Below are 26,986 nucleotides of genomic sequence, written 5' to 3'. Positions count from 1 at the left end.
CTCTCACAAACTTGCTTGCTGAGGTTGGCTTCGAACCTGGATCCTCGGGCCTCAGTTTCCTGAGATTACTACAGGCATGAGCCACAAGTACCCTGCTCTTGTTTTCTTTTAAAACTTTTCCTCTCTTGGAAAATGGGACGAACATCACCCAGGGGTGTCTCCGAGGGTCTACGGGACAAAGTCAAGCACGGGTTCCAGGCGGGACGAAGTCGGATCTTGAAGGCGAGAAACTTTCTATCCGGGCCTCTCCCAAGATGGCGCTCGCTGGACGCCACCGCTGCCACGCTCAAGATGGCGGCAGGAAGTGACTCCTCCGGACCCGCCTGGAACTCACGCATTCGGCGAGATTCACTGAGAAGTTCTCGCGAGAGAACTCCTGAGTCCCACCGGGCGTCGTGCGCGCAGCAGCTGGCACCGCAGCCTGAGGTCGCTTGGCCGCGGTAAGGAGGGGTGCGGAGGGGGCTGACCCCCCCGGGCCGCTGGCGTCGGGTGGGCGAGGTGTAGAGACTGCATCCGGGGACCGGGGATCGGTGACTAAGTGGAGTCCCCACTCGGAATCGCGACGGTCAGCACGGAGCTGTCCGGAAGTGCGCCTCGGGATTTTTATTTAAGTTCACCCTGAGGAACTTGCGGGGAAACTGAGGCACGGGGTAGGAGCGGCGGTCTTTGTTTTTCCCCTCACTCTCTCTGTCTCTTTCCTACCAGCGGAAGATGTCGGATAGCGAAGACAGCAACTTCTCTGAAGAAGAGGACAGCGAACGCAGCAGTGATGGCGAGGAGGCCGAGGTGTGCAGCTGGGGGGCCCTGGGAGAGGCGTCGGATCCGCCCGGGGGACCGGGCTGACAGGCCCCTGTGGGAATCCAGATCGGTAGTTTCTGGCAGTTTCCACACTATCGGGAGTGAGAGAGAAAAGTAGGCAAGTCACATCGAAGCAGAGGGAGGCTGGGGTCGCCCCGCCGGGTACTGCGGAATTCAGTGAGGTGAACTCACCATCGAGTGTCGTTGATGTTACTGTTGTGGGCTTGTTTAATCTGGGAAAATGGATCTGAAGCGCCTTCTGTGTGCTAGGGCTCTTCCCTGTGTGTACTGGACTCTTCGTATAAACACATTCTAAAAGGTAGTAAATAAATAAGTCAGGGGACCGGTGACTCACACCTGTAATCCCAGCTACTCAGGAGGAGGAGATCTGAGGATGGAAGTTTGAAGCCAGACTAGACAGAAAAGACCATGAGATGGTCCAGTTAACCGGCAAAAGGCCAGACTCATGGCTCAAGTAGTAGAGCACCATCCTCGAGCAGAAAAAGCCATGTGAGACTGTGAGAGACCCTGAGTTCAAGCCCCAGTGTCAGTAGATTTAACTTTCAAGTACTGGCAAGTTAGTTCAAGAACCTAATTCAGCAACACAATACAAACGAAAGCGCTGGGCTCAGCACAGTCCTCCAGCGCTCATCCTCCTTAGTAAGTAGGATTACAGGGATAAGCTACTGGCACCAGGCAGAGTATTATTACTTTTTTAGGCAGGGTCTCAGTAGACCATCCTCCTGTCTTAGCCTCCCTAGTGCTGAAATCACATGTTGTCCAGCTTTTAAAAAAAAATTAATTGAGGTTAATTTTGACTGTGGCTGATTCTATTGATGACTTCTTTTCCTTTCTTATCTTATTTTTGCCAGTCCTGGGGCTTGAACTCAGGGCCTGGTCTCTGTCCCTGAGCCTCTTTGTGCTCAAGGTTAGTGCTCTACCACGGGAGCCCTAGCATGACTTCCAGATTTGTCTTTTCTTCTTTTCCTTCCTTCTTTCCTTCCTCCCTCTCTTCCTCCCTCCCCCTCCCTTCCTTTCTTCCTTCCTTTCTTCCCTCCTTCCCTTCCCTCTCTCCCCCCCCCTCTCTCTCTCTCTCTTTCTTTCTCTTTTTCTTGCCAGTCCTGGAGCTTGAACTCAGGGCCTGGGCACTGTCCTAAGCTTCTTTTGCTCAAGGTTAGCACTCTACCACTTGAGCCACATCACCACTTCCGGCTTTTTCTGTTTATGTGGTACTGAGGTACTGAGGAATCGAACCCGTGGCTTCATGCGTGCTAGGCAAGCACTCTACCACTAAGTCACACTCCCAGCCCCCAGGTTTTTCTGAGTAGTTTATTGGAGATAAAGAGTCTCACACACTTTCCTGCCCAGGCTGGCTTCAAACCATGATCCTCAGAGCTCAGCCTCCTGAGTATCAGCTAGGATGACAGGCGTGAGCCACTGGCACCTGATTGTAATGGCCTTCTTGCTGGCAGAGTCTGAGACAGCACAGGGCACCACACGGGAAGAGTCAAGTAAAAGAAATGTATATATTAATGGAGGTTCTTGCAAGGAGCTTGGCCTTAATCATGATGGAAACATATATCAGTTTGAACAAAGAAGGGATATGGTCTTGGGGTTTTTTAGTGATAATGGGGTTTGAATTCAAGGCCTCAAACATGCTAGGAGGGTTCTCCACTACTTGGATCATATCCAGTACCATCTCTCCCTGCTTCTTTTTTTTCCCCTCTTCCTTTTTCCCTCTCTCTTTGTCATACAGAAATCCAGGTAGGACCTTGTGCATCTTAAGTATGAACTTTACCACTGAGTTGTACATTGAGCTTCCCCTAAATTTAATGTTTAAGTTGCTTTACAACATAGAAAGAGGAAAATTCACACACAATTTACATTTCTTGCTTTTCTGGGGAAATGAAAGGAGCTTGGCAGTATGGGACATACAGTTATACAGAGCAACTCTGCCCTTGAAGGGGTTACTCCCTTTTTTTTTTTTTTTTGTCCGCCATGGGGCTTGAGCTCTGGGCCTGGGCGCTGTCCCTCAGCTCTTCAGCTCAAGGCGAGCGCTCTACCACTTGAGCCACAGCGCCACTTCCGGTTTTCTGGTGGTTTATTGGAGATAGGAGTCTCACGGTCTCTCCTGCCTGGGCTGGCTTTGAACCGCGATCCTCAGATCTCAGCCTCCTGAGTAGCTAGGATTACAGGCGTGAGCCACCAGCGCCCGGCCATGGGGTTACTCCCTTTGAAGAGGCCTCTTCTGTAGTTCCTGGATGTACCTGGTGTCATTTATCATCTGCCTAGTGGCAGAATTGAGAAAATTGTACCCTCGTCCTGGAATACAAGCGAGTTCGCCTCAGGTTTCTATTATGTAAAATTATGAGGCCCTGAGTTCAAGCACCAGTGAGATCTTACCTAACTGTTGTGTGAGTCATGCCTTTTTTTTTTTTTTTTTTTGAGATCTGAGTGCTTGGAATTACAGGTGTGCATCAACACCAACACACCCAGTTCCTTTTGGGGAGTCCTCAGCTTTGAGGGAAGAGTTGGAGACTTTGGGATGCTGTGGTGAGGGAGAACTAGTGGGAGGATAACAAGACAGACATTTGCTCCAAGCTGTAATACTGGGCCTTTGGCTGTGACTCGTGGCTTTAGGCCACTGCCTAGATGGTTAAAACCTAGCAGTTCTAAGACCAGGAATCCAGATGGGCGCTGGTGTCTTACTCCTGTAATCCTTAGCTACTCAGGAGGCTGAAATCCAAGGATCATGATTCAAAGCCAGAATAGGCAGGAAAGTCCATGAGACTCTTACCTCCAGTGAACCACCAAAAAGAAGTGGAGCTGTGACTCAAATCCTACAGTACCAGCTTCAAGCAAAAAGGCTCAGGGACAGCACCTAAGCCCAGGCTTAGCCAGAGCTTTATGAAACAATTATTGTCAGACTTTCTGTGTCTGCTGCTGGGCAGTGTGAGGTTGGGGTCCTAGTGGTACCTGAGAGATCCTTGGCCCTGCTCTTGGAGAGCTCACCATGTCAGGACTAGGGTGCAGGGAGCCTAAAGGATGTACCTGGCTTTACTTAGCAGAGAGTCGACAGCAGTGGCTGCCTGGGAGAGAAAGGATTTTTCCTCCAGTTCTGGGTGTGGAACCTGGGGTCTCCAGAGTGTTAGGCAAGTGCTCAATCACTCAGCTGTGTCCGGAGACTGAGGGGTACAGGGAACGTGAACTCAGGGCCTTGTGTTCTAACTATGATTGCATCCTCATGACTGGCCCTCTACTATATGAGCCATGCCTCCAGTCTGGCTTTTTGCTGGTTAATTGGAGACAGAGTATCTTGGACTTTTCTGCCCAAACTTGTTTGAAAACAACTTGAATCCTCTAGGTCTGAGCCTCTTGAGTAGCTAGGATTACAGGCCAAGCCACCAATACCTGGCAGGAGAGAGTAATTAAGGTATGAGCGGGAAGCAGAAGCAAATATATATGTATATATATAGCTTGTTTTGTTTTTTGTTTTTGTTGGTTGTGGGGCTTGAACTCTGGGCTTGGGCACTGTCCCTGCACTCTTCAGCTCAAGGTAGCACTCTACCGCTTGAGCCACAGTGCCACTTCCAGTTTTCTAGTGGTTAATTGGAGACAAGAGTCTCATGGACTTTTCTGCTCAGGCTGGCTTTGAACCATGATCCTCATATCTCATCCTCTTTTTTTTTTTTTCTGGTCATGGGGCCTGAATTCTGGGCCTGGGTGCTGTCCCTCAGCTCTTCAGCTCAAGGCTAGCGCTCTACCACTTGAGCCACAACACCACTTCCAGCTTTTTCTGCTTATGTGGTGCTGAGGAATCGAACACAGGGCCTCATGCATGCAAGGCAAGTGCTCTACCGCTGAGCCACCTTCCCAGCCCCATATCTCAGCCCTTGAGTAGCTAGGATTACAGGCGTGAGCCACCAGTGCCTGGCTTTTTTTTTTTTTTTTTGACATAGGATCTTACTATATAACCCAGGCTAGTCTTGAACTCTTGATCCTTCCACTATACGTTTCTGGGACTACAGATGTATACTGACACATCCAATGTGGTTTAGATTTGTTTTAAATTTTTATCATTATCGTTCATGTTGTTTTACTTTGCTGGGGACCTAACCCGGGGCCTTGTGCATGCCAGACAGGTGCTGTCCCCAGAGCCACTCATCATTCTGAGGACAACTTTCTATCGAGGACCAACATTAGGAATGTTGGCCAGTACTGAGAGCTTGACACAGGGGTCGGGAACGGGGCTCATGCTCTGGGTGCTATCCTTGACACCAGAAACCAAACCAAAACAAACCCCAGCATGGTACAAGTAGGGTACCATGTGCAGTGGAGACCTGGATTTTGGCAGGAGAGCCCTGAGAGCTAGGGAAGGGGCAAGGCAGAGGCGGGCAAGGCAGAGGCAGGCAACGGGTACAGAGTGAGTCTATGGGGGAGGGGTAAGGCAAGAGCCCACAGCCAGCAACAGTATCTTGTTGGATTTAATAACATTGTTTCACATCGTCTTCATGGTTACTTTCTAGTTTCAAATTGTAACAAGTAGACTTCTAAAATGCTTTTAATTATGAAACTCTTTGAGACTCAAACAGTTGTCTATAAAGTTAACTTAAAATCTGAGGGTAAGGGGACTTCAGATCTCTACTTAAGAGATCTGAAAAACAGGAAAGCAAAATAACTGGGGGACCCAGCTCTAGCAGTAAGAGTACCTACCAAGCATGCTCCTACCCTCAAACCCTCTGGATTAAAAGGAAATGTCAGATAGATTGTAGCAGTGTGGAAATGGAAGGAAGGACTCATGAAGTTACTGAGTTAAAGGCTGACATTTAGCCAGGCTTTGGTGGCTCACACCTGTAATCCTAGGCCCTCAGGAGGCTGAGATCTGAGGATCACCATTCAAAGCCAGCTTGGGCAAGAAACTCTGTGAGACTCTTTTATTTATTTATTTTGTCAGTCGTGGGACTTGAACTCTGGGCCTGGATGCTGTCCCTCAGCTCTTCAGCTCAAGGGGAGCGCTCTACCACTTGAGCCACAGTGCCACTTCCGGTTTATTGGAGATGGGAGTCTCCCAGACTTTGCTGCCTGGGCTGGCTTTGAACCATGATCCTCAGATCTCAGACTACGGAGTAGCTAGGATTACAGGCATGAGCCACTGGCGCCTAGCTTCTGTAAGACTCGTGTCTCTAATAAATCACCAGAAAACTGGAAGTGGTGATATGGCTCAAGTGGTAGAGCATTAGCCTTGAGCTGAAGAGCTGAGGGACAGTGTCCAGGCCCAGAGTTCAAGCCCCATGACAGACAAAAAAAAAGGCTGACATTTGAGCCAGGTGCTGGTGGCTCATGCCTATAATCCTACCACCCCAGGAGGCTGAGACCTGAGGGTCAAGGTTTGAAGCCAGCCTGGACAGAAAAGTCTGTAAGAATCTTCTCTCTAGATAACCAGCAAAAAGCTAGAAGTGGTGTTGTGGCTCAAGCAGTAGGACACACACCTTTATAGTGCCTAGGCCCTGAGTTCAAGTTCCAGGGCCTGTATAAAAGTAAAAAATAAGGCTGGGAAGGTGGCTCAGTGGTAGAGTGCTTACCTCGCATGCATGAGGTCTTGGGTTTGATTCCTCAGCACCACATAAGCAGAAAAAGCCAGAAGTGGCGCTGTGGTTCAGTTGGTAGAGTGCTAGTCTTGAGCTGAAGAGCTGAGGGGACAGCGCCTAGGCCCAGAGTTCAGGCTCCAAAACTGACTCCCCTTCTCCCCCCCCCAAAAAAAGTAAAATAAAAAAAAAAGGCTAACATTTGAAGTTAGGGGCACTACCTTTGGGACTAGAGGGCAGGAATTAGGGGAGGGAGGACCAAAATAAGGACCCATTGTTGGATGTGGTGTGCTGGTCTAGGATTGGGGAGGGGATGAGAAAGAAGTTGGAATTGTAGCATTTAATTCACAGGATTCCTCTTGCCTTAGGGGAGCTAAAGGAGGCTGGCACAGGTCTAGAGCATACAATGAGGTCAGTGTGGCACATGCTGGGTGTGACGGCTCAGAGAACATCTGGGGAGGTGTCTAGGAGTCTGCTGCTACATGTTGGGGGGGGTATAAGACCTAGGAAAAAACACATGGAGGCTGGAGGCAGATAGCCATGTCTGTCTGCTGAGACAGAAGCTAGGGTCCCTGAAGCCAAGTAAAGTGGCCCAGGGAGAGAGCAAGGCGAGGGTGCAAGTGAAAAGGGCCCTGGGCTGAGCCCTGGGATTGAAGCACTTTTAAGGGGTAACCAGAGTGAGACACAGCCAAGGAGGAGCAGCATGGGTTGGAGGAGGCAGAGAGGCCATAGCAGGATGTGTAAGAACCCTCAGGAGGGAGCACACTGGCCTGGAAGCCTACCAACTCAACCACAGGGTGGCTGGTGTGCTTGGCGAGCATTGTGTCCCAGAACTGGCCCGAGGGCTGGAAGAGACATGGCTGGGTCAAGTCGGGTGGCCAGATACGAGGGCAGAACCCCAGGAGCCAGTGGATCAGCCTAGGGGGGCCAGCACCAGGTTTAAGAGAGGGGGCTCGGGCCCGCTTCCAGGCAATGGTAGATGGGTGTGATGGTGGATGGGTGCAGTGGCGCTGTCATGGAGGGAGGGACAGGGCAGGGGCAGTGCTGAGGAGGTAGGAGTAGCCAGGCACATCTGACATCAGCTTTCTCTAGATTGGGTGTGGGAGGTGGAACCCTGGGGTCCCAATGCTTCCTTGCCCCCCCACAGGTAGAGGAAGAGAGACGGAGTGCAAAGGAAGAGGAGGCTGAGGAAGAAGAGGAGGAGGAGGAAGAGGAGTATGATGAAGAAGAAGAAGAGGAAGATGATGACCGGCCCCCCAAGAAACCCCGCCATGGCGGCTTCATCCTGGATGAGGCTGGTATGTCACAGGGAATAGCACTGCGCAAATTTCAGTGGGTGCTCTTTTTCCTTTTTAAAAAAAGAAAACATATTACAGTACTGGGATTGAACCCAGGGCCGCAAGCATGCTAGGCAAGTGCTCTACCACTGAGCTTACAGCCTTTACATTTTGTTTGGAGACAGGGTCTTGCAAAGTTGCCCAGGCTGGCCTTGAACTTTTGATCCTCCTAGCTCTGCCTTTTCCCTTCCTCCCTTACTTTTGTGGTGCTTATACCCCCAAACAGTTCCTTCTTTCCTTTCTCCTTCTCTCTTGTACTAGGGCTCGAACCTAGGGCCTTACACACGTTATATGAAACTCTGCCACTAAGCTATACTTCCAGCCCTCAGTATGTTTCTCCTCTCCCCTCTTTTTTTTTTTTTTTTTTAAGACAGGATCTTGCTATGTAGCCCAAGCTGGAACTTTGAATCCTCTTGCCTTTGTCCCTCAAATACCTTGATAATAGGTCCGTGCCACCCCACCCAGCTTGGATCTCCTTTTTTTTTCCGGTTGGCTGTGGGGCTTGAACTCTGGGCCTGGGCGCTCTCCGTCAGCTCTTCAGGTCAAGGCTAGTGCTCTACCACTTGAGCCACAGTGCCACTTCTAGTTTTCTGGTGGTTTATTAGAGATAAGAGTCTCACCGACTTGAACTTTCCTGCCTGGGCTGGCTTTGAACCGAGATCGGATCTCCTTTTAAAGAGATAATGTGGGAGAAGCAGAGCAAGGTAGATCTGCACACAACACCTGCCTGCTGTACTAGCAAAGCCCCTCCTGGTAGAGCCCCCATGTCCTGGCCTTGTGGGGTGAGAGTTCTCAGCCCATTGCGCCGGGAAAACGCCTCCTGGTGGCTGCTGTCCCCAGATCATCGTGCCCCAACTGCCCCTGGAGCATTTCTTTGCATTTACTGTTTTAGATGTGGATGATGAGTATGAGGACGAAGACCAGTGGGAGGACGGAGCTGAGGACATACTGGAGAAAGGTGTGTGTGGAGGGCCTTGCCGCTACGAGACTCCTGGGAGAAGCCCGCCAGAGAGGGTCTCCCAGCCTCCCTTCCCCCATGCCCCGTACCACTCCAGCCCCACCCTCTTCACCTCGCTTCTTTCTGTCCTGGCCAGAGAGGGGGCTCCCCTCCTTTCCCTTCTAGGCCCATGAGTGGGGGAGGGGCTGTGGGGGGGTGGTTGTGAGGAGACAGCTCTGATACCCCAGGGCTCCAGCAAATCCCTTTTGTGGGGGTGTAGGGTGGGTATCTCCCTCCCCCCTGCCCCGTGTTCCCCCACTTCCTGGGCCAGTGCTCCCCTTCCCTGTTATTTCCGTCTTGTGCACCTCATACATTTCGGCTTCTCTCCAACCACCCGGTGCCTGGCCTTTATTTTTGATTTTTCGACCTTCCTGTGTCCCTCCCTTCCCCCAACCCATTGGTTGATTTTGCTGCTATAATTTGGCTCATACTTTGTCTGCCCTCGCCCACCACTACCACCACCACCACCACCACCACCACCACCACCACCACCACCTCCTCTTCCTCCAAGTAGAAGAGATTGAAGGTAAGAACCTGGCACTGTGACTCGTGACCCTCTTCCCATATCCTGCCAGTTCAGTTCCGCCTTCTGGGGTGCCATCCTGCCCTCTGCCTCTACCTTGGCTCCAGGGCTCTAACTTAGGTAGGGCTCCGGGTCAGGGAGTTCTGAGGGGCCAGGTGTCCAGCATAGGGGAGGGGTTGGGTATGGTTGTGGGGGGGAACTCAGGGTACTTAGAAAGTGGCTGAGGCTCAGGATTGCTGGGTGCCCCCCACCCCACCCCAAACAACTGGGTCCCATCCCCAGGTGTTCAATGAGAAGCAAGATGCTGACTAGGATGGGGGCAGGAGTGGGGTTGGGGTTGTTGGGGCTCTACTCAGCCGGGTGGCTGGGGGCCCCACCTCTGTCGGCAGCCCCCTGTCCCCCGTTATGCTCACACATCCTCACCTTTATTTGCAGCCTCCAATATTGATAATGTGGTCCTGGATGAAGACCGCTCTGGGGCCCGCCGCCTGCAGAATCTCTGGAGGTAAGCAAGGAGGCGATGTGGGGTGTGCAGCGGGGGGGACACATGGGATCTGGCTCCTTTGGAGAGATTTGGAGCATGTCACCTCATGCCTCCTCTACCTCTAATTCATGTCTGCTTTCTCCCTCCCACCTTAGGGACCAGCGCGAAGAAGAGCTGGGCGAGTATTACATGAAGAAATACGCCAAGTCATCTGTGGGCGAGACGTAAGGGCTAGGCAGAGAGCAGGTGGTCCCGGGCAGGAAGGTACTGGGCGCTAGGGGTGGGACTTCGTCCTTCCCATCGCCTTTCTCTCTCCAGGGTATATGGAGGGTCTGATGAGCTCTCAGATGACATCACCCAGCAGCAGCTGCTCCCCGGAGTGAAGTAAGGGGGTGGACAGGGACGGTGGGTCGAGTGGGAATCTTGAACGGGTCACTGGCAGGGATATATCAGGACCGAGTCATGTACAGACAGGTACAGGGATGGCCAGTTGCTGCTCTCTCCTGTTCTGGAGGAGGGAGTGTGGGGGAATCTGGGGAAATGGAGGAGGGGAGAAGGATGCTATGCCATTCTTGTTCCTGGCAGAGGCCGTCACTAAAGGATTTCCTCTTTCTCTGTGTTTAGGGACCCCAATCTGTGGACTGTCAAATGTAAGGTATATGTCCTGAGTATCTGGGGAGATGGGAGAAGCGGGCGGCGGGGCGGTGGGGGGGCGGGAAGGGCACGCTGTCTGTCTATGCTGTGTCTCCTTGCCTGGCAGCCCCCCTCCCCTACTTATTCCTTTTCCTCTCCTCCATCTTCCTGGTTTTCTGACTGCCCCCTGGCTAGACCCCTGACTAGATCTCTGGCTTACCCCCACCCCCGGCCTGCCGTCCTGCCTGCCGTCCATCTCATCAGCTTTCCCAACTCTGCCTCTTTCTTCCAGATTGGAGAGGAACGAGCCACAGCCATCTCCTTGATGCGCAAGTTCATAGCCTACCAGTTCACAGACACGGTATGTCTATGGCAGGCAGCAAACCCAGATGGGAGGCTGTAGGCTCAGAGGGTGCCATGTGCCCATGTGTGAGCAGAGTTGCCCACTAAGCAAATAAGGCTGCTGTGCCTTCCCAGAGATACTTGGTTTTGATTTGATTTGTTGGTTTAGCAGTACTGGGGATTGAACTCATACTGGTGCTTGCAGGGCAAGTGCTGTACCACTTGAGCCATGCTCCCAGTCCTTTTGTTTTTCAGATGAGGGTCTCATCCTAACTTTTCCTGGGCTAGCCTCGAACCTCCATCCTCCTACCTTCACATCCTGAGTAGCTGGGACTACAGGTGTGTGCTATCACACCTGGCCATTTAAAATCAATTTTGAGACAGTCTGGCTATAGAACTCCGACTGACATCCAACTTTGAATCTTTTTGCTTCCTTTACCCCAGTGTTGTGATTACATGCATTACCATGCCTGGCTAAGATTCCCTTTTATGAACTCAATGTGTTTTAGTTTGTTTTACTCTTATTTTTCTTTTTGGTTGTGGGGTTTGAACTCAGGGCCTGGACACTGTCCTTGAGCAACTTTGCTCAAGGCTAGCACTTCACCACTTTGAGCCACAGCTCTACTTGTGGTTTTCTGGTGGTTCATAGGAGATAAGAGTCCCATAGGCCAGGTGCTGGTGGCTCACACCTGTAGTCCTAGTCACTCAGGAGGCTGAGATCTAGGGATCATGGTTCAAAGCCAGCCCAAGCAGGAAAGTCTAAATAAGCCCCTGGTTTATTTTACTATATTTAGTATGATCACAGTCATGCACCCCAAAAGAAACCTGTGCCTAGCAGTCCCTTCCTTCTCAGTGTCCCTGGTAACCACCAATCTCTTTCCTGTCTCTACGGATTTGAGTATTCTGGACATTTCTCATAAACAGAACCATTCCATATGTGGCCTTTCGTGACTTAATGTAGTTTTTAGGCATCATCTGTGTTGTAGCATGAATGAAAACGTTTTTTGTTTTGTTTGCTTGCAGTGCTAGGGATGGAGTCCAGGCCTTTGCATGAGCTTTCCAGCTGAGCCAAGCCCCCTGCCACTACCTCTTAATCTTAAGCCCCACATTGCTCACCACTATGTTTTTCTTTCCTGGTGTGCTTAACCCATAGTTTATCCAGCCCCTCACAGGGTGTGGTGTGGTGGAGCATATCCATAATCCCAGCCTGAGGCAAAAGGATTCCAGTTCTAGGCCAGCCTAGCTATATAGAGAAAGACACTGCTTTTTTTTTTAAAGCAAAATGCCAATCCCTTTTTGGAACATGTTTTAAAACAGGCTGTCTTATATGTTGGCTTACCATACCTGCACTGATTTTTCCCTGTGCCCATGTCCATTGGCCACCATGCTTCTGTGGGTTAATGTTCTAGAAGAGTGCCCACAGGGGCCAGTTGTTTGTGCAAGCAGCAGTGGGACCTCACCCCCCCTTTCCTTCTCTCTCCTTCTCCCCACCATTGCCCCCTACAGCCCCTGCAGATCAAGTCAGTAGTGGCCCCAGAACATGTCAAGGGCTACATCTACGTGGAAGCCTACAAGCAGACACACGTGAAGCAGGCCATCGAGGGCGTGGGCAACCTGCGGCTTGGCTACTGGAACCAGCAGATGGTGCCCATCAAGGAGATGACGGATGTGCTCAAAGTGGTCAAGGAGGTGGCCAACCTAAAGCCCAAGTCCTGGGTGCGCCTCAAGCGAGGCATCTACAAAGATGACATTGCTCAGGTACCAGCGGGCCGCGGAACCCCAGGCCCCCCCACCCTCCATGTTCTGTTCTCTTGTCCCCTCTGCCCTTTCCTAGGGCAGAGACTGAGCTCTACTCAGATTGAGGGGAGTAGAACTCAGGGTTGGCTCAGAGCACACAGAGGTAGATGGCCATCTCCTGCTATATCCAAGGACATCCTGAGGAACCATTAAAGGAGATGACTGATGAGCCCAGTACGGTTCTTGGGGAGTTGGTAGGCAGGAGATCAACCTGTGACACAAGAATGCAGATGACACCGGGCACCAGTGGCTCCCACCTATAAGCCTAGCTACTCAGGAGGCTGAGATCTGACGATTAGAGTTCAAAGCCAGCCCGGGCAGGAAAGTCTGTGAGATTCTTATCTCCGTAAACCACCAGAAAACTGGAAGTGGCGCTGTGGTTCAAGTGGTACAGCGCTCGCCTTGAGCTGAAGAGCTGAAGGACAGTGCCCTGGCCCAGAGTTCAAGCCCCACGACCAAAAACAAAAAAAAAAGAATGTAGATGAGCTCAGGTTTTATAGTCCACCTTTGGGCTCTGGAGGTTCTAAGAGATGCAGTCTGACTTGCATTTTTATTATTTATTTTTATTTTTTGCTAGTCCTAGGGTTTGAACTCAGGGCCTTGGCTTTGTCACTAAAGCTAGCATTCTGCCACTAGAGCCACAGGTCTTTGGTGGTTCATTGGAGATAAGAGTCTCAGACTAGCTGGGCGCTGGTGGCTCACGCTTGTAATCCAGCTACTCAGGAGGCTGAGATCTGAGGGTCGCGGTTCAAAGCAAACCTGGGCAGGAAAGTACGAGAAACTCTTATCTCCAGTAAACCACCAGAAAACCGGAAGTGGCGCTGTAGCTCAAGTGGTAGAAAGTTCACCTTAAGCTGAAGAGCTTAGGACAGCGCTCAGGCTGAGTTCAAGCCTCATGACCGACCAAAAAAAAAGTCAGACTTTCTGCCAGATCTGGTTTCAAGCTACGTCCTTAGATTTCGGTCTCCTGAGTAGCTAGGATTGTAGACACAAGCCACCAGCACTCAACTATGAAGAAGTCAAGATCTTTTTTTTTTTTTTTTTTGGCGGGGGGGTCCGGTCGTGGGGCCTGAACTCTGGGCCTGGGCGCTGCCCCTGAGCTCTTCAGCTCAAGGCTAGCGCTCTACCACTTGAGCCACAACGCCACTTCCGGCTTTTTTCTTATGTGGTACTGAGGAATTGAACCCAGGGCCTCAGGCATGCAAGGCAAGCGCTCTACCACTGAGCCACCTTCCCAGCCCTAAGAAGTCAAGATCTTTGAAGGCCAATGAAATTCACTGATGGGGAGGGCAATTCAAGGAAGCCTTCAGCTGAACTTGTCCTGGCATTGAGGATCTTTTCAGACACCAATGAGGTGTCAGATGGGCAGTGAATGCTTTGCTCATCACCCTCTGCTCCTTCCTCCTGTCTGGGAGACAGGAGGGAGGGATGGGTAGATACTGAGGGCCAGGCTCTGCTGACCTCTCACCTCCCACCCTCTCAGGTGGACTATGTGGAACCCAGCCAGAACACTATCTCTCTGAAGATGATCCCTCGGATCGACTATGACCGCATCAAGGCCCGCATGAGCTTGGTACTGTGGGGGAGGGGTGTCCAGGGTCGGGGTTTGCCCCAGCTTCACTGGCCAGCCCTCCTCCCTCACTCTTCCTGCCCATGCTTGTCCTCCCCCCTGCAGAAAGACTGGTTTGCCAAGAGGAAGAAGTTCAAGCGGCCTCCACAGAGGCTCTTTGATGCTGAGAAGATCAGGTGAGCTCCACCTTTGGGTAAGCCAGGCTGTGCCTCAGTGGGCCTGTGGCACGCTTCCATGGAGTACTGTGTGAATAGCTAGCTTGGCAGTAGGACTTCAGACAGCCACCTGATGATAATGGTAGTAAACCCAGCTTTCTAGGCATGGAAGGAGGATTGCAGTAAGCTATGTTGTGCCCAGAACAGCACTGACCTTTACCTGCTCACCTGAGGGGGATGGAGCCCAATCCTTTGGGACAGGCTAGGGCTGGCTGGGCATAGGAACAGGGGACACAGAGGAGGAAGGGGCCTCACATGCCTAGCAGAGCATGCTGGTCCCCTCACCCAGACCCACCCTGTGGGAAAGGCAGCTCAATGAGCCTGGCTTGTTCTCCTGTGCATGTCCAGGGGACAGGAGAGGAGGGGCATTGCTGGGGGCCCTGTATCCTTCTTGGGAGTGGCCTGTGTTTGAGTGGAAGTCACTCCTTCCCTGAGGTGTGCTGGAGGGCCCGGGATACATTCCTATCCCTCTCTTCCCACTGGGGGAAACTGAGGCAGGACAACATTCCCTTCCCACAGTCTTTTCTGTCTTCTCTCTCCCATGAACTGCCAGGTCTCTAGGGGGTGACGTGGCCTCTGATGGCGACTTCTTGATCTTTGAGGGAAATCGCTACAGCCGGAAGGGCTTTCTGTTCAAGAGCTTCGCCATGTCAGCTGTGGTAAGGGGCACAGGATGGTGCTTGTGGAGGGGGCCAGTCTGATGTCCCTGCCTTGGGGCCTAGGTGCTGACTCCATCCACCTCCATGCCCTGCCCTTGTCCTGGGGGCTTAGATCACTGAGGGCGTGAAGCCCACTCTGTCGGAGCTGGAGAAGTTTGAGGACCAGCCAGAAGGCATTGACCTGGAGGTGGTGACAGAGGGCACAGGTATGGGGCCCAGCCCTCCTCCAGGCAGGGGAAAGGGGCTGGCTAAGCTGCCCAGTCACCCCTGAGTTGTGTCCCCACAGGGAAGGAACGAGAGCACAACTTCCAGCCTGGGGACAATGTGGAAGTGTGCGAGGGTGAGCTCATCAACCTGCAGGGCAAGGTCCTCAGTGTGGACGGCAATAAGATCACCATCATGCCGAAGCACGAGGACCTCAAGGTGCGTGTGGCCCATGGAGTGGCGGGGTGTGGGATCAGCTCTGGGACTCAGGTGGCCTGGGTGTCTTGAAGGTGACAGCAATCGAGGGGGCAATTGTTGTGAGCTCCTCTTACCTGTTCCCCACCATCTTCATAACATCTTCTCCAGGACATGCTGGAGTTCCCAGCCCAGGAGCTCCGCAAGTATTTCAAGATGGGTGACCACGTGAAGGTGATCGCTGGCCGATTTGAGGGGGATACCGGCCTCATTGTGCGTGTGGAGGAGAGCTTCGTCATTCTCTTCTCCGACCTCACCATGCACGAGGTAGGTGGAGGGGGCTGCGGGCAGGTCACACCGAAGTGAGCTGGGGATCAGCCCCTAGAGACCAGCCCCTCACCCCTTGCCATCTCCCCACAGCTGAAGGTGCTCCCTCGGGACCTGCAGCTCTGCTCAGAAACGGCCTCAGGTGTGGATGTTGGGGGCCAGCACGAGTGGGGAGAGCTGGTGCAGCTGGACCCACGCACTGTGGGCGTCATCGTGCGGCTGGAGCGGGAGACCTTCCAGGTGTGTGCCCGCATGCGGCACCCTCCTTAGTGGTGCTTTTATGGGCATCTTCTCACACAACATTACACACTGCTGAGCTCTTGCAAGACTGGCTTAGGACACTGGGCATCCTGTGCCCAGTAAGGTGGGGTAAGAGCCACAGCAACTGCCTTGGTGGTGAGGCCAAAGGTGAATCCCAGGATGTGGCACTTTGGCAAAAATGGGGTGCTGCAGGTACCCTTCCCCGTCTTCTCTTTCCCCTGAATATGTGAGTCAGAAATCACGGAGCATAGCCTGGGCCCTGACTCTGAAAATTCGAGGTTTCCCCAGTGGGAGATGGGAGGCTTGTAGTCACACCTCTCAGGGAGATTTGTGAGGAATTCAGAGGGGCGTGGTCCTTGAGATCAGGAGGTGGAGCCTCCTCCCAGGTTTTGGAAGTGAGGACGTCCTTTTAAGCTTAGGACAGTCTTGCTGAGGGCTGGCCCTGCCCCATGTCACCCTCTTCTGCTCTCACCTGTCCCTGTGAAGGTGCTGAACATGCATGGAAAGGTGGTGACAGTCAGGCACCAGGCTGTGACCCAAAAGAAGGACAACCGCTTCGCTGTAGCCCTGGACTCCGAACAGAACAACATCCACGTGAAGGACATCGTCAAGGTCATTGACGGCCCCCACTCAGTGAGTAGCCGCTCCTGCGCTCCTGGTGGGAAGAAGGGGAGGTACAGAGGGCCCCAGTCAAGTGTGTGATCTTCCTCTTGCTCCCACCTAGGGCCGGGAGGGTGAGATCCGCCACCTGTACCGCAGCTTCGTCTTCCTGCACTGCAAGAAGCTGGTGGAGAATGGCGGCATGTTTGTCTGCAAGATGCGCCACCTGGTGCTGGCTGGGGGCTCAAAGGTGAGGGGTAGCCCTGACTCAGGAAGGACTCAGGGAGCAGATGTGAGGTAGGGGAAAGGACAGGTTTGAGGAGACCCGAGCAGAGGAAGGCAGAGCCCCATGAGTAACTTGGGAATCGGCAAGTACAAAGGTCCTGAGGAGGGACCAGAAGGCAGACTGGGCAGGACCAAGGATCAGAGAGGAAAGCTAGCCTGGGCACCTGGGGCCAGGAGGTGAGTGTCAAGCCTGGAGGGGCCATGCTGAGTTCCCACAGCTTTTGGGTTTTATCACTAGGGACAGAAATACCTGACTAGTCTAGAGGGGAGGCCAGCCTCTGCACACAGGCAGAGGTGGCAGTTCCCCTAAAGAGAAGTGGAGTCTCGTTACCAGGAGGAGGAATGACCCAAGGACTGGCCTGATTCAAGCCAGAACACCACCACCCCCTACACACACACACACACACACATGCCCAGTGGCAGCGTGGAGTGGGGCTGGAGGCAGCTTATTGTCCCCTCTGTCCCTTCCCTAGCCTCGAGATGTGACCAACTACACCTTGGGTGGCTTTGCCCCAATGAGCCCGCGGATCAGCAGCCCCATGCACCCCAGCGCTGGAGGTGAGACTGGGGTGGTGGTGGCAGAGGTCCGGGAGGCTAGAGGGGAGTCCTTAGGTGTTGAGGGGCTCCCAGCCCAGATTAGGAATAAGAAAGCCCAGGCAACAGGGGGGGTGGGCAGAAGAGGCCCATCAGGAAAGTTGGGGGGTGGAATCCAGCAAGTGGAGCTTTGAGTGTGCCGTGGCTGTAGGTAAAGCACGAAAGGAGAAGACCCTGTCCTGAGGGACTGGTGACGTTCTTCTGCCTTCCCAGGTCAGCATGGTGGCTTCGGCAGCCCGGGCGGTGGTGGCATGGGCAGTGGCCGAGGACGGAGAGACAATGAGCTCATTGGCCAGACTGTCCGCATCTCCCAGGGGCCCTACAAAGGTGAGTTCCAATCTTGGGTGGGGGTCTGGGGGCTGTGTGCAGTGAGGTCCCCGCCCACCTGACCCCCCACCTCCTTCCCCCCAGGCTACATTGGTGTGGTGAAGGATGCCACGGAGTCCACGGCCCGCGTGGAGCTGCATTCTACCTGCCAGACCATTTCTGTGGACCGCCAGCGGCTCACCACAGTGTACGCGTGGCAGGGTGGTGAGGGGGTGTGGGCAATGTGGGGTGGGGGGCAGACGGCCCTATGCACCCACCTGCCTGATCTCCCTGTGCCCACAGGGACTCGTGGCGTCCAGGAGGGATGGCCTCGTCCTATGGGCGGACGCCCATGTACGGCTCCCAGACGCCCATGTATGGCTCTGGCTCCCGCACGCCCATGTACGGCTCCCAGACCCCTCTGCAGGACGGTGAGAACTCCACGGAGGAGCTTCCCAGAGACAGGGAGGAGGGACGGCGGGGGATCAGATGGGTAGGACTGCGCGACTGCCATGCCTGTCTCCCCTTCCAGGCAGCCGCACCCCACATTACGGCTCACAGACACCGCTGCATGATGGCAGCCGCACCCCTGCCCAGAGTGGAGCCTGGGACCCCAACAACCCCAACACGCCATCAAGGTAAGGCTCCGAGGCAGGGCTGTGTACATGGCAATGCTGGGCCACTTGGGGGCACAAAGCACCCCAAGGCCGGGCGTGAGAGTGCCAGCCACAGCCAGCAGCTGTGGAGTGCCGCCGTGGCAGAGCCGCCTCTCCTCTAGCTGACCCCCCCTCCCTGCTCCCCAAATCAGGTTCCCTCCATTGGGGGGGCCTGCTGTGGAGTGCTATTCTGGAAGCATCGCCACATTGCTGTTATTTATTACTAGTCATCCTCAACAGACTTGTGTCCCCCAACAGGGCTGAGGAGGAGTACGAGTATGCCTTTGACGATGAGCCTACCCCATCCCCCCAGGCCTACGGGGGAACCCCCAACCCCCAGACTCCCGGCTACCCAGATCCTTCATCACCTCAGGTCAACCCTCAGTATAACCCCCAGACACCAGGGACGCCAGCCATGTGAGTCCACCAGGCCAGGCCTGGCCAGCCCTGCCCACTCCTCCATACTGCCCTTCCTCACCCTTCCCTGCTGCAACACCTGCTCGTGTGTCTGTAGGTACAACACGGACCAGTTCTCCCCCTACGCTGCCCCCTCCCCACAAGGCTCCTACCAGCCCAGCCCCAGTCCCCAGAGCTACCACCAGGTGGCGCCAAGCCCTGCAGGCTACCAGAACACCCACTCTCCTGCCAGCTACCACCCAACGCCCTCACCCATGGCTTATCAGGTATGCACATTCTGCTTGCCCTGAGGGCCTCACCCAGAGGGATGGTCAGGTCAGCCACTGTGCCCACAGCTCATCTCCCTGTCTCCCCGCAGGCAAGCCCCAGTCCGAGCCCGGTAGGCTACAGCCCCATGACACCTGGGGCACCCTCCCCTGGTGGCTACAACCCTCACACACCAGGCTCAGGCATTGAGCAGAACTCCAGCGACTGGGTAACCACTGATATCCAGGTGAAGGTGCGAGACACCTATTTGGACACACAGGTGGTAGGGCAGACCGGTGTCATCCGCAGTGTCACGGTACGTGAAACCTGGGGGTTGGGTAGGCTGGGCTGGAGCCCCCATCTCTGTGGTTCTTTACGCACACACACAACACACACGCACACACACACACACACACACACACACACACACACACACGCAATTGTGAATGACCGGGGTTTCAATTCAGGATGTCCTGCTTGCTCACTAGACGCATACTTTTTGTTTTCCCCCAGTCCTAGGGCGTGACCTCGGGTGTGGGCACTGTCCCTAAGCTTCTTTGTGCTCAAGGCTAGCCTCCCTCAAGGCGAGCACTCTACCACTTGAGCCACAGCACCACTTCCGGCTTTCTGTGTTTCTGTGGTACTGAGGAATTGAACCAAAGGCTTCATACATGCTGTACCACCTTCCAGCCCTAGACACGTACTCTTGCTGATTCTCACCTCCATCCCTGTCACTTTGAGAGAAGGTGCAGGCCTGGACCACTCACTCTCTACCTCCCTTAGGCCTGTTGTCATAGCTAGGATGTCCAGATACAAGCCCAGCTTCTTCTAGTGATATGGCGTCTCATGGACTTTTCTACCTGGGCTGGCCATTGGAACCACAATCCTCCTTATCTCACCTTCCAAAAAAGCTGAGATGACCACTGGGCATCACTGTGCCCAGCTATTGATTGGGAAGGAGTCTTAAGGACTTTCCTGCCTGGACTGGCTTGGAATCACGATCCTCCTGTTTTTACTGTCCCAAGAAGCTAGAGTGATAGGCATGCACCATACGTACCTGGCTTTTCTTTTTTCCTGGTCCCGGGGCTTGAACTCTGGGTGTGAGTGCTGTCCCTGGGTTTCTTTTACTCCAGGTAAGTGCTATACCATTTGAGCCACATTGCCACTTCGGGTTTTTTGAGTAGTTTATTGGAAGTAAGATTCTTACCAACTTGCCTGCCTGGGCTGGCTTCAAACCACGATTCTCAGATCTTAGCCTCCTGAGCAGCTAGGATAACATGTATAACCACTAATGCCTTTTCTTTTTTCTTTTTCTTTTTTTTCTTTTTTTGCCAGTCTAGGGGCTTGAACTCAGGGCCTGGGCACTGTCCCTGAGCTTCTTTTGCTCAAGGCTAGCATTCTACCACTTGAGCCACAGCACTATACTTCCAGCTTTTTCTGTTTATGTGGTGGTACTGAGGAATGGAACCCAGGGCTTCATGCATGCTAGGCAAGCACTCCACTACTAAGCCACCTTCCCAGCCCTTTTCTTTCTTTTTTAAACTTTGTCTTTATTATCCAGTGCTCATCCATCAGTGAACATAGACTCAGAACAATTTGGGGTGGGTCTGCCTGCTGTGATCCTGGTTGAAGCCCATGGCCCACAGGAGTGTGGTTATCTTGTGTCACTCATGGTCTTTTGAGACAGCATTCCTAGTGACCCCTCTGTGCCTGGCTCTCCTGTTTCTGGGCTTTTACACGTACTTGTCCCTGTCTTCTTTCCATTCTGTATAGGTTAATGCCCACTCAGCCTTTGGGAAAGCACCTCTCCTCTTTCAGCCTGTGTCTTGCATGTTTGTAATTCTTGTTATTGACATGCTGCCTATGCATGTCAATGCTTAGAGTGCCTGGTGGCACTCTGATTACAGAATTAGTGTTTTGGGCTGGGGATGTAGCTTAGCAGGAGAGCACATGCTTACTATAGGTTTCATCCTCACAACTACTACCACACAGCCACAGTAAAGTCCTCAAGAACCCTACTTCAGCTGGGTGCTGATGGTTCATGCCTGTGATCCTAGCTGCTCAGGAGGCTGAGTTCTGAGAGGATCACAGTTCAGAACCAGTCTGGGTAGAAAAAGAAACCTGCCAGCTACTCTGGCAGGGCTGAGGGGAAAGATGGGTAAGAGGGACCCTCAGAAGGCTGAGTGATAGGCCTTGGACCTGGAAGGTTATGGGTAAGAGACATGGCCAAGACAAAATCTAGAGCTTGTCTGGGAACTGTGGGGCTGTCCTCAGGGAGCTAAGGCCCAGGAGGAGCTCGTGGAGAGGAACTGAGGCCAGTTTGGGACAGGAAGAGTCCATGGCCTGAGAAGCTGCATTTTGGCTTCTTTCCAGCCCACACCAGCACTCGTGGGCCTCAGTGCCCGTCCTGGTCTGCTTCTGTGTCACCTTGGGAGTGAGCATGCATAATGAGCCCACAGCCTGTGTCCCTGTGAGGGCGGCATCAGGACAGGCTGACCCAGGTGCCTCTGCTCCCCAGGGTGGCATGTGCTCTGTGTACCTGAAGGACAGCGAGAAGGTCGTCAGCATCTCCAGTGAGCACCTGGAGCCCATCACCCCCACCAAGAACAACAAGGTAGGGGCTAGGCCAAGGCCAGTGAGAGACGGGGGTGCAGGCTGCTGGCACAGCCTAATCGCATGCCCACTGCTCTCAGGTGAAGGTGATCCTCGGTGAGGACCGTGAAGCCACGGGAGTCCTGCTGAGCATTGATGGTGAGGACGGCATCGTCCGCATGGACCTTGACGAGCAGCTCAAAATCCTCAACCTCCGCTTCCTGGGGAAGCTCCTGGAAGCCTGAGGCAGGCAGGGAGGTGGATGGTGGCAGATTTAGAGTGGCCCACCCTCCTTGACCCTGACCCTGACCGCACCCAGAATCCTGGGTCTGGAGCAGGCTATGTTGATCGTTGATCATCCCGAATTTCCTTTAGTTTTCCTTTTTGGGGTCCCCTCTTCTCCCTCCCCAATGCTCATAGGAAACAGAGGAGAGCCTGGGGAAGGGTCCCTACCCTCAGCTTACTTTTGTGTTACAATCTTTCAATAAAGAGAAGCTGTTTGGTCAGAAGTCCTCTGTGTGTGTGTGTCTGTCTGTGTACCTGGGTGTTAATGGTTTGGGGCAGATAACTGGGTCCTACCTAAGCCTCAGTGTCACCACTTAGAAAAGAAAGCTAGTGTGTGCCCCAAGAGGGCTCTCGGAGCCCGGTTAGCACCTTCCAGGGTCAGCCAGAACAGTCCTAGGAGAACACGCCTAGAACGACGGGCCAAAGATTTTTGTACCTCTCCGGCTTCCGTCCAACAGTTCCCTTTTAGCGTTCGTATTGGTCGCGGACCGGGCGTGGGGCGGGTATAGGGGGGAAGTGGGCGTGGCCGCGTTGCGTCAGCGCAAGATGGCGGCCTCGGCAGCGCTGTTCTCGCGCCTGCGGAGCGGAGTCCGGCTCGGCGCGCGGGGTCTGTGCGCGAGGCTGGCGCCGCCGCCTCCCCGGAGCCCGGAGCAGGTGAGCGGAGGTGGAGGTGGGGCTCCCCAGGAACGGGGCCCCTCGGAGGCTTCAGGCGAGGAGCCGCCGCCTGCTGTCTCCGGGACGCCGCACATCGGGACGCTGGATGGAATGCCGCCCGCGCTTTCGGGGTGCTCGTCCGTCCCACCCCGGCCTGGATCCGGGCGGCGCCCGTGCATCCTCTGGGTCCCACCTTCCACCCACGTGGGCCCCTCGGGAGGTCACCGATTTCCTGTTCCCGTGACCCCCGTGGGTGATGGTCGAGGGGAACCGGGGAATGGGGGACCCCGGGACGTTGGGGTCCCCGCCAGAGCTCCAGGCCTCCTTGGCCCTCGTGTCGTGGGGGGCCAGTCCGCTGTCCGGGCTTCGATTGGTTGCCTCGCGGCCATTGCGACCTCCGAGGCCATCACTTCCGTGCCCCGAGCGCCCGACCCGTCCCCGCCCTCCTCGCCCTTCCCCTCCGTACCCCGGGGCCTCCCGGGGGTCCGGATGTCGGCGCCCTCGTCCTGTCCCGTGTGTCCTCTGATCCCCGGGTTCAAGCATCCTGAGGACTGGCACCCCTACGCTCCCTTCCTGCATCCAAACCCTCCACGTCCTGTTTCCTCCCGGATCCCAGATCATCGAGCCTGTCAGCGCCGGAACCCCTGTGGTCCCCAGGCTGGACAGTTTTTAGTTTTGACCTTCTGAGAGGACCAGCCTTTCATCTGCTCCTCCTTTTTGATTGATTGATTGATTGCCAGTCCTGGGGCTTGAACTTGGGGCCTGGGCCCTTGTCCCTTAGCTTTTTCCTTCAAGGTTGGCACTGGACTGCTTGAGCCACATCTCCACTTCTGTTTTTTTTGGGGGTTTTTTTGGTGGTTAATTGAAGATAAGAAATTCACAGACTTTTGTGCCTAGGCTGGCTTTGATCCATGATCCTCAGATTTCAGCCTCCTGAGTACTAGAATTACAGGCCCGTGAGCCACCAGAGTCCAATCCTCCTTTAGTTTTCTTTTCTTTCCCCCGCCCCTCCTCCCCTGCTAGCACTCTACCAACTTAGCCACGTCTTCAATACCACTCCTTTAGTTTTAACCTTCTGAGAGGATCATCCTTTCAGCTGTCCGTCCATGAACACAGCACTCAGGGACTCTGTGGTGTGTCTTGGTTTCTGACTCATGATCTTAATTCTACTTGAACTAGAGTAGAGGTCAGACTATTCTGACCTTTTTCTCTCCTCTCTTGGCTGACTTCCCTGTCTCCACCTCAGGTTGCAGAGATCGGCGGCCGAGGGGGCACGAAGACTCAGGGGCCACAGCAGCAGCAGCAAGGCTCAGAAGGTCCTAGCTATGCCAAAAAAGTTGCACTCTGGCTTGCTGGTTTGCTTGGGGCTGGTGGAACCGTCTGTGTCGTCTATATTTTCGGTGAGGGACTTAACCCTGACCTCCCCCACCTGCCCCTTTTTCATCTTCTTCCCTGGGCCTCTCCCTCAGAAGAGCTCATAACCAGACACCTACTTGGAAACTTGAGAAGCCTCCTGCTTAAGGTTCTTGTACCAGGTTACAAAGAGCCAGTGGAAAGAAGGGAAAATGGGAAAGGATAGGTCTGGACCAGTCTCCTAAGCTCCATCTTCCCTCAGCATCCAAATGTCTAACCCTCCTCTCATCCCTGACAGACCTAGCCTTAGCTCCATTGCTTCCAGATCCCATCCTCCTTCAGGAGGCTGTGACTCTAGTTCACTTCCTTCAGGCCCAGAAGTCCTCTTCTGCTTTCAAGACCCAACACACTGGGGCCCCAATTTCTCTCATTCACCTGTGTTTTCCTTCCTTGCAGGAAACAATCCTGTGGATGAAACCGGTGCCAAGGTGAGAGCAAAGAGACCCTCGAGGCCTTACTGGGAGTCTGTCCTGTGGGTGTCTGGGTGGTGGCCTTTCATCTGTCCAGGCTCCTTTCTGCAGTGAGCCTCTCCCTCCCTCCTAGGACCTCTGTCGGCTCCTCTCAGGAGCCTGGAGATCCTTTTGTGGGTACCATAGGGTCCTGCCTCTGCCTTCCCAAACCTCTCATTTTTCTTTCTGCCTCCCAGATACCTGATGAGTTTGACAATGGTGAGTAAAACAAACCCAGATTTTGGGGGTCTCCCTTGCCTCTCAACTCTGCTTTTTGCAGGGACCTTACCCTTCCCATCTGGTGCCCCCACTTCTTCTTGCTTCCATAGCCAGCAGCTGGATGGCTTGGGGGAGAGGCATTACAAAGCCTCAGCCCCTCTCCCTGGCCCCTCAGCTCCAGAGCAGATGGTCAGGGACCGATGGGGGAGGGGGGTGCTGGTGGGAGGGCCAGGAGCCTGGCCCCAGCCACATGGCTTCTTGTGCCTTAGATCTCAGTGTCCACAGCCCTTAACCACCACCATCACCCCCTTATGACAGGCTTTTTCCCCCTCTCCCTTCCCCCCAAATCCAGCTCATTTCCAGAACAATGCTCCCTTCCTCCCTTTCCCTCTGGGGTAGCCAGCATTTGGTGGGGAGCTTCTGACACATTGCATAGTTGAGAGTAGTTGCCAATTGTGTCCCAGCTGACCCTTCCCTGGGGGAGAGTGAAATTGGAGGGTCCAGGAAGCCACCTGCTTATGCTGGGGAACTTGGCAGGCAGGCGTGTTAATACGCTAATTGTTTTCCACTGGCAGGTGGGTAAGATGCCCTTTGAACTGCACAGATGTGCCCTCAGAATGGCTTAAAGAATTGATTTGCACATGATTTAAGTTGGGCGTGCTTAGGGTATATGTTTATTAATTTCACAGGTTACAGTATTGTAATTTTCCTTTTTTTTTTTTTCCTTATCATGGGGCTTCAACTCAGAGCCTGGGCGCTGTCCTGAGCTCTTGTGCTGAAGGCTAGCGCTTTATCACTTTGAGCCTCAGCTCCACTTCTGCCTTCTTGGTGATTAATTGGTAAATTGGAAATAAGAATCTCATGGACTTTCCTGCCCAGGCTGGCTTTGAACTGTGATCCTCAGATCTCAGTCTCTTGAGTAGTTACAATGACAGGCGTGAGCCAGCAGTGCCCAGCAACATTCAATGTTTTACTTGGCATGGGGTGTGGGTATGAGTGTTCAGGCTAAAAGTGAGTAGGCAAATAAGGACTTTTCCTTCTACCTGGTGTTATTCATTGCCTCTGCTTTTGGACATAGAAATGGGTTGGTTGGAGCATGGTGTGTACACAGACTCATTTTGTGTCTGTGGCTCGTCAAACCCTTGCCTGTCTCTGTCTGCCTGGTGTCCTTCTAGATCCCATTCTGGTACAGCAGTTGCGGAGGACGTACAAATATTTTAAAGATTATAGACAGGTAAGCTGGGGCCTGGGCCAGCGCCCTCCTCACCCCCCCCCCCATCCTCAGTGCCAGTATCTCTCTGAGCACCCTGCCCTGCCCTGTCCTATCCTACAGATGATCATTGAACCCACCAGCCCCTGCCTTCTCCCAGACCCTCTGCGAGAGCCGTACTACCAACCACCCTACACACTCGTCCTGGAGCTCACGGGAGTCCTCTTACACCCCGAGTGGTCGGTGTGTCCTAGCAGGGGAGCTGGGGATGGGGGTTGGGGAAAGGGCAGCAGGTTGCTCAGGGCCTGGCTGCTGGGTCCCCTCAGCACCCATTCTGTAGGGTGGTTGTGGGGTGCATTGGGCACAGAGTCAGCTCATCAGTGCCCACACTTGTTCCAGGCCCTCAGACACAGCCTGTGTGCTCCTGGCCCCCCTAGAGCAGAGACACCTGGTTCTGGGCGCCCTCGGGCTGGGTGGTAAGCATCTTGGGGACCTCCTGCCAGTGTGTCTCACTGTCTTCCTGTGTCCACAGCTAGCCACTGGCTGGAGGTTTAAGAAGCGCCCCGGCATTGAGACCCTGTTCCAGCAGCTCGCCCCTCTCTATGAGATTGTCATCTTCACGTCCGAGACTGGCATGGTGAGGTTTGGGGTGCAGGAGGCTCCGTCAGTGTGGAAGGATGGGTGAGATCCAAGGGCTGGGGTGTAGCCTGTCCCTCCCTGTCCCCCCAGACGGCCTTCCCGCTCATTGATAGCGTGGATCCCCACGGCTTCATCTCCTACCGCCTCTTCCGAGACGCCACAAGATACATGGACGGACACCATGTCAAGGTGCTGTGCAGGATGGATTTGTGGGGACCATGCGGGTCTTCACCTGTCTTCTCCAGAATCTAGGGACATAGGGAGAAATGGGGGCTCCTTAGAAAAGACGGCTGGGTGAAGGTCTGTGTAAGGGCTTGGCCTGCCCAAGCCTGGCCCCGGCTTTCTTGGTGTGCAGGGGTTGGGGGGGGATGGTCTGTGTCTTGTTAGGTCTGGGGTCTGCATTGTTTGTTTGTTTGTTTTTTTGGGTCCGGTCATGGGGCCTGAACTCTGGGCCTGGGCGCTGTCCCTCAGCTCTTCAGCTCAAGGCTAGCACT

General features: G+C 54.0%; 2 protein-coding genes across 2 annotated transcripts; both read left to right on the top strand.

Annotated features, from left to right (window-relative positions):
- Positions 1–375: 375 nt before the first annotated feature.
- Supt5h (suppressor of Ty 5 homolog (S. cerevisiae)) lies at positions 376–22,132 on the top strand. The gene is made up of 30 exons (XM_013036122.1): positions 376–440; positions 703–786; positions 7,531–7,681; positions 8,613–8,678; positions 9,232–9,243; positions 9,676–9,745; positions 9,880–9,948; positions 10,043–10,108; positions 10,349–10,379; positions 10,650–10,718; positions 12,206–12,457; positions 13,980–14,069; positions 14,172–14,242; positions 14,835–14,940; positions 15,053–15,146; positions 15,227–15,363; positions 15,511–15,666; positions 15,760–15,906; positions 16,414–16,560; positions 16,652–16,777; positions 17,286–17,370; positions 17,620–17,733; positions 17,818–17,920; positions 18,016–18,143; positions 18,245–18,350; positions 18,627–18,785; positions 18,883–19,051; positions 19,144–19,347; positions 21,550–21,645; positions 21,725–22,132. The coding sequence occupies exons 2-30, from the start codon at positions 712–714 to the stop codon at positions 21,866–21,868; spliced, it is 3,243 nt and encodes a 1,080-aa protein (XP_012891576.1). The 5' UTR covers positions 376–440; positions 703–711; the 3' UTR covers positions 21,869–22,132.
- A 298-nt stretch (positions 22,133–22,430) lies between these two features.
- Positions 22,431–26,759, top strand: Timm50 (translocase of inner mitochondrial membrane 50 homolog (S. cerevisiae)). Its single transcript, XM_013036105.1, has 8 exons — positions 22,431–22,562; positions 23,809–23,962; positions 24,372–24,403; positions 24,622–24,643; positions 25,819–25,877; positions 25,977–26,096; positions 26,386–26,490; positions 26,583–26,759. Exons 1-8 carry the CDS (start codon positions 22,455–22,457, stop codon positions 26,742–26,744), a joined length of 762 nt encoding a protein of 253 aa, XP_012891559.1. The 5' UTR covers positions 22,431–22,454; the 3' UTR covers positions 26,745–26,759.
- Positions 26,760–26,986: the final 227 nt, after the last annotated feature.

The sequence above is a fragment of the Dipodomys ordii genome, unplaced genomic scaffold, assembly GCF_000151885.1.
Source record: "Dipodomys ordii isolate 6190 unplaced genomic scaffold, Dord_2.0 Scaffold249, whole genome shotgun sequence".
In the NCBI taxonomy this organism is placed as follows: domain Eukaryota; kingdom Metazoa; phylum Chordata; class Mammalia; order Rodentia; family Heteromyidae; genus Dipodomys; species Dipodomys ordii.
Note: the sequence above shows the minus strand (reverse complement) of the source record. Positions and strands in the feature narration are given on the sequence as shown.

Coding starts and splice junctions, on each gene's coding strand:
- Supt5h (XM_013036122.1), top strand. CDS start 712: ATGTCGGATAGCGAAGACAGCAACTTCTCTGAAGAAGAGGACAGCGAA. Junction 18,144..18,244: donor CCAGACCCCTCTGCAGGACG/GTGAGAACTCCA, acceptor CTCCCCTTCCAG/GCAGCCGCACCCCACATTAC. Junction 21,646..21,724: donor CCCCCACCAAGAACAACAAG/GTAGGGGCTAGG, acceptor CACTGCTCTCAG/GTGAAGGTGATCCTCGGTGA.
- Timm50 (XM_013036105.1), top strand. CDS start 22,455: ATGGCGGCCTCGGCAGCGCTGTTCTCGCGCCTGCGGAGCGGAGTCCGG. Junction 22,563..23,808: donor CTCCCCGGAGCCCGGAGCAG/GTGAGCGGAGGT, acceptor TCTCCACCTCAG/GTTGCAGAGATCGGCGGCCG. Junction 23,963..24,371: donor CTGTGTCGTCTATATTTTCG/GTGAGGGACTTA, acceptor CCTTCCTTGCAG/GAAACAATCCTGTGGATGAA.